General features: G+C 46.7%; 1 protein-coding gene across 1 annotated transcript in view; it reads left to right on the top strand.

Moving 5' to 3' along the window:
- Nucleotides 1-508: 508 nt before the first annotated feature.
- The window catches only part of UGGT1 (UDP-glucose glycoprotein glucosyltransferase 1), a gene marked incomplete at both ends in the record, with an annotated part of 43,381 nt that continues 37,650 nt past the window's right edge, over nt 509-6,239 (top strand). Inside the window, 5 exons of the mRNA XM_079539888.1 lie at nt 509-662; nt 1,811-1,949; nt 3,990-4,072; nt 4,580-4,714; nt 5,500-5,608. Coding sequence (XP_079396014.1) covers nt 509-662; nt 1,811-1,949; nt 3,990-4,072; nt 4,580-4,714; nt 5,500-5,608 — 620 coding nt within the window. The remainder of the gene's footprint in view (nt 663-1,810; nt 1,950-3,989; nt 4,073-4,579; nt 4,715-5,499; nt 5,609-6,239) is intronic.

The following is a 6,239-nucleotide window of genomic DNA, read 5'->3' as shown; positions in this document are numbered from 1 at the left end:
GCGCCGCCGGCGCCCAGAACCGAGCTGCGCTTCCGCCGCCGCCGCTGCCCACGGCGGATTGGCTCTGCTTCGTCCCGCCCCCCGCTTCGTTCCCGCACACTATTGGCTGTGACCGCAGCTCGTGGGGGCTGCTGGCGGGTGTAGTCCGAGAACGCGCTTTCGCGGCGAAGATCTCGCGAGACGTCGGGGAGGCGGCACCCGGCCGCGGCGCGCTATTGGCTGGAGCCCGCGGGGTTTCCCGGGCAACGCGGCGGGGAGGAGCCGAGCGATGCCTGTCCCCGGGGGCCGCGGCTTCAGGGGCGGCTGTGAGAGCGGCACAACGGGAGCTGTTTCCACTCGGCGCGGTAACACCACCGGCACATCAGTCCGCCCCGCGCCCTGCCTAAAGCGCCTCCCAGAGCGACGGAGTTCCGCTCCCAGCTGGGCTGCTCGCAGCAGGAGGGTGGAGCGGAGCGCCCCGCCCCAAGATGGCGGCGCGGTGACGCTCTGCTCCGCCCTTCACAACTCTATGGCGGAGAGGCGCCTCTCGCTAGGAAGCGGAAGCGCGGTGCCCGGAAGCGGCAGGAGCGGCGCGAGCCGGAAGGGCGCGTGGCGGCCGGCGGCAGGTGAGGTTACCGGGGCGACCCGCGCGGCGGACGGGGCCGCGATCCCTTGGCAGGCAGGCAGGCAGGCAGGCAGGCAGGCCTGGAAATGGGTGGGGATGGCTGGGGATCTCGGTGCTTGGGATGGGGTGACGTGTGCCTGTGTGCCGCTAGGGCTGGGCAGGGAGCGCTTGGACAGCGCCTCAAACGCGGAGTTGGGATTAGGTTGGTCCTTTGTGGAGTCGGGAGTTGGGCTCGATGGCCCTTGGGGTCCTTTCTGTATTCGGTTTCTGTGATTCTCAGAAGCACCCTGTTCTGAGAGGAACTGTGAAGGGCGTTATCCAGAAAAATAGGGATTACAAAGTAAGGGTGTATGGGGTTGTGCAGTAAATGCACTGCAGTCAGGAGAGAGGCCTGTATTTTGACTGGCTGTAGTAGAAAGCTGCCATGAGAACTGCCATCTTCCATAGGTTTGTGGAAGCTGTGGGCAAGGAAGTCCCCCATAGTTGCCTTGTGATGAGTGGTCATAGAACACAGCCATGGAATTAGTGTGAGTGGCAAAGAAATGATGTGTGTGTGTATATGCCTATGCACTGTCACTTTGAGGTGGGGGTGCTGGTGCTGGCAGTTGGTTGTCTCATTTCTCACAGTAAGCTGTGTCACTTTGTTCCTGTTCCAGCTTCTGATCCCGGTGGCATGTAGTGCCTGCAGGCAATGGGCATTTCCTCACTCCCTGGAGCAGAGGTGTGCTGTATGCAGCAGAGCATAAGGGGCTGACTGGGGACCCTGACCTCGCCCGACTCCTTTGACATCGGTTTGTGTGGCCATGGGGGTGTCTGTGTGAATGGAGGATGCGATTTTACTTCCCCAGAAAGTAGCTTTTTGTTCCACCTTATTCAAAGGCTCCCTGTTTGTAGTACACCGTAAAGCGAGTTACATGTGATGTGGGTGTCCCAGAAGAGAAGCACTTTTATTTAAAAGCATGAACATCAAAGAGGCAGGAATTTATTTGGGTTGGATTGTAGTTCAGGAGTCGGATTTTAAAATAATTTTTCTCTTTTCCTGGCCCCATAGTGTTTTTAATTTTGTAAATGCAGGTGGGACTGTGATTAACTGAATTATTACAGGCCACCCAATTTTAAAATGTCGTATTATATTTGGATATGTGAGATTCTGTACTTAGAAAAAGAGGCAGCACAAAGCTGACTTGTTTTCTTCATCTTTTTTAGACTTCCGCTATAAAATGGGAATTCTTACTGCAGTTCTGGGGGTCTGGTTCAGCTGCTCATTTGTAAAAGGAGGTTCTAAGGCTGTGACAACATCTCTAACTACAAAGTGGTCTTCAACTCCTCTGCTCCTTGAGACAAGGTCAGTGCACTGTGATTTTCAATCGCAAATCAGAACGTACTGAGTATACTGAGATATACAGAGTATAAAGCAATATGTAAGAGTACATGGTTACTATTTTCAAGGTGAGGCCCCGGGCAACCTGTTCTTGTTGTGGATGTCTCTGTTCATTGCAGGGCACTAGATGGCCTTGAGAGGTCCCTTCCAACTCTTAAAGATTCTGTGATGCATCAGCTTTGTTGTAAGCAGTCCTGCATGGTGTCTTAGTGTCCAGTTTGACCTGGAGGTGTTGATCTTCTGTTTCTGGTGACACAGCCCTGCTCCTGCGTTCTGTGTCTGTGTAGAGGCAGCTCTCTCTTAATACATTAAGCCTTGAGCATCAGTCAGAAAAAAACCCATCTGCTCCCATCCAAGTGCATTTACACACAGCTGTATCCCTGGGGAGCTGCAGCTTTTGGGGCAGTTGCTTCTATTTCCCTCCTGTCAGGTCCATTTGACATACAGGCTTGGGCAGGAGCTGCCCTCTGCCTGCATTCTTAACTCTGGTGATGACTGCTGGTTTTGAGGTGTATGTGTTCCTTGCATGGGTTTAGCTCAAGTTTAACTTTGTTCTTGTGAGTTGTGCAGGTGTACCTGCAGAGATCTATTCCAATTAAAGATCTGTATCCTTTTTTAAAGGTGTTGTTTAAGTTAGGGAAATAATTGTATCACGCTGTCAGTGAATATGGGCAAGCTGAAGTCACAGATTATACTGTATTTTATTTATAAGACAATGTTTTGAACAGATATGTTGTGTAATCAGTTACAAGAGAATGGTACACAGGCCTGTGTGCTAAATGCTGGCCTCCCCCCTGCCTGTCTGCTTGGAATTTCACAGGTCCCAGTCATTTCATTGCATGGTGTAAGCATCTGATGATGTCAAGGCAAAGCAGGACTTCGTGGTGCTTGTGCAATTGTGTGTGTGATGAATTTGGTATTGTGTAGAGGTGTTGCCATATGTGGAATTCTGCCTGTGTTGGCACGGTTGGTTCATGTGCAAATATTCAGGCATTGGGCATTTTGCTGGGCTTGACATTGAGCAATTGAAATTGACATTTCACCTTGGGTGAAACTAACTGCTCTTCTGTAACCTTCTCTGTAGACCTTCAGTTTCAAGACTGAAAAGGCCTCAAGCTGTAAAGTGCAAAACTCAGGTGCTGGTGCTGGGATTTAAAGTTCCTGACAATGTCAACCATTTGTGGGGGGAGAAACTTAGAAGGATTTTAGAGGGAGCTTAGTAGGAAAGCTCACCTAGAAGATCAGCAAATAGGAATCCAGTAATAATTATGTGCCAAGGCTTGGTTTGTAACCTGACCATTACATTCCAAGACTTTGGGTAGCTCTGTTCATCTTAGGTGAACTCCAGAGTGATGCAGCACTGCAGAGCCAAGTCGTTCCTGCTGCTTGGCATACCCAGCACTGCCATTCAGTACCTAAACATCTCAACATTGCCTATTGGAGTAGGTCAGAAGGGCTTGGGACAGGCACATATGCTGCTGCAGTGCCTGGTGGGCTTCACATCTCGTGTTGTCATCCTTTGGCATATGAAATGGTACAAGGGAGCTATTTTTGCTCTCTGTGCCCCTATAACCATGTACTTAATACAGGGGGGATTACAATGTCATGGTTTGAAGCTGTCTGCGACTTCTCTTTTTGCTCGCTTAAAAAAAACCCACACCACTTAAGCCAGTAGCTCTAACCAGCTGTAGTTTGTTGCAATAAAGTAAACAAAAATGTCTGCTTAAAACAAGTGGAGGAGGGAGAAGGGCTCCCAGAATGTGCACTTCAGTCTTTGAGTGATGAACAAGTGCTGATCAGCTTCTTTTGTGTATTCATTGCTATTCACTGCTTTGTTTGTTGTTAGCTTTCCAGGTCTGGTTGTTTTTTTTTTTTTTTTTTGTAGCAATATACAGCTTTGTGCAGAGGGTGAAGGTATGGTGGGAGCTGACCTTCTGTGGAGCTTTGCAGGGTGTCAGTATTGTGACAGAACTCATGGGCTTAGCTGTGTCCTCTCTTCTGCAGTGAATTTCTGTCAGAAGAAAGTCAAGAAAAGTTCTGGAATTTTGTTGAAGCCAGTCAGCAGATTAGGACACCTGAACATGATGGTAAGTTCTCATAATGATTTTTTTAATCACCACTGGAAATGGCTGTGGTTGAAAAATAAAGCTTTCTTTTTTTTTTTTTTTGTCTTCCATTGTACAATATTGTAAAAATCAGGGAGGGCTGACTTTGGTATTGTTTTTGCTGTGGAAGTGCTCAAGGTGTTTGATGTCCATTTGACAAAAGCAGTGGCAGATAACTGTTTTACTTCCAAGTTTTGTCTCCACATCAAGCATAAAATATTATTGGTATTTTTATTTCTAAACTGAAGTTAAATTGAAGTTCTTAACTGTTTCCCTGCTCCTGTTTGCATGCTTAGGAATGTATATGAGTGTCCATGTTCTCTCATGGACGAAGTTAACTCCCATCCATTTGTGGCACTTGTAATGAAAATTAAGGAGGAAAGGTGGTGTGCATATTTTCAATTAACACCAGTGGGATTCTGTTGATATAAATCTCAATTAGTGGGGATGTGATATAGGAGGATAACTGCTTGTACTCTGGCTTTGCAGGCAGTGATTATTCTGCTTACCACGAAATTCTGAAGGTGGCCTCCCAGAGCTTGTCACCTTTACAGCAGAATCTGTTGAAGTTTTCCTTGTCCTTACGTTCTTACTCTGCAACAGTTCAAGCTTTTCAGCAGGTCAGTACAGCACGGGAGAAATCCTCCACTGTTTTCTAAAGCATTAAGGTAAGGCCTCTGGGAAGGAGCCATCTGTGTCACAGATAACAGACTGTTAAGCTGACTGGTGCTTCGTACAGCTGAGCTCAGGTGCACAGGTATGTGCTGATTTCGTTGTGTGCCAGACTGGAGCCCATCTGTCTACAGCAGCCTAAAGAATTGGGATTTTGAGATGTTTGCACATCCACTGCACTCATAAATGTGCAGAGACTTCTGAAGAACATCGTTATGGCTCTGTTGATGCGTATGGTGTTAGTGATGCTCCCATTATTCAGTTGTACATCCACAAGTGTGTATTCGTAGTGATTAGAACCTGTAATGGGCAGTTTGTTGTGTTCTGTCTTCCTTGTTAAACGTGGTGGCCATGCAGTTTATTGCAAGCCATTCATTATGATGTGCTTTTTTTAAGCAAGCAGAAGAAGGCATCTTCTTTTTTTGTCTTGAATCATTTTATCATTTCTGTTGAATACATGTAGTGGTCTCTAGCATATAATACGAAGAATACCAACCCTTTGCAATTGTGGGTCCCAATTCCTGTTCTGGGAACTGTTATCAGCTGAGAGCAATAAGCTGACAAAATAACTATAAAAATTTAAGATCTATTTGTCAGTCCTGTGACTTTTACCTCATGGTTAATTTATATAATAAATAGGAAAGGAGACCAATTACTATAGAGCTGTGCTGTTTCAGTTTCCCTTGTTCTCAGGGTAAACATTCAACCTATTACTGCAAATATTTCAATACAGATAGCAGCAGATGAGCCTCCACTGAAGGGTTGTGCCCTTTTTTTTGCTGTGCATGGGGAGAAGACATGCGAATACAACTCTCTTGGAACACTTCTGAAGACTGCTTCAGAAAGGTATTTGCTTCTTTTCCAGTTGCTACATTAGATCTTAAAAGACATTCCAGCTGTACTGCTGCAGGGAGACTGTCATGAGTCAGTTTCTGGTTTTCATCAGTTTTGATGTATCCATCTCTTGCATAGAAGTGGTAGTCTATTATTTCGTACTAATTCTGATTGGAATTAGCTTTTACTGATCCTTTGGTCTATTAGCCTTTTATTTTTATACAAAACTTCTGAATCACAAAATAAAAGTAACTGAAATTTTAAAGGACACAGATAACTTTTAAGAAAAGGTATTATAGCGATGGGAAAAGGGATTTCACCAGAGGTGTAATGACTAAGGATCAACATGATAGAAAGGAGCTGTAAGGGAAGGGAAGAGGAGGCTCGTCCCTGAATCATAGAATCACAAGGTTGGAAACGGCCTACAAGATCATCCAGCCCAACCGTCTCCTCATCACCATTGCCACCACCAGCACTAAACCATATCATGCAGCACGTCATCCAGGCGCCTCTTGAACGCTGCCAGGGACGGCAACTCCACCACCTCCCTGGGCAGCCATTGCAGTGCCTGGCCACTCTCTGAGAGAAAAAGTTCTTCCTCATGTCTAATCTAAACCTCCTCTGGTACAAGTTGTGGCCATCA

The sequence above is a fragment of the Tetrao urogallus genome (genome assembly GCF_951394365.1).
Source record: "Tetrao urogallus genome assembly, chromosome: 9".
In the NCBI taxonomy this organism is placed as follows: domain Eukaryota; kingdom Metazoa; phylum Chordata; class Aves; order Galliformes; family Phasianidae; genus Tetrao; species Tetrao urogallus.
This window is presented reverse-complemented; position numbering and strand designations above follow the sequence as displayed.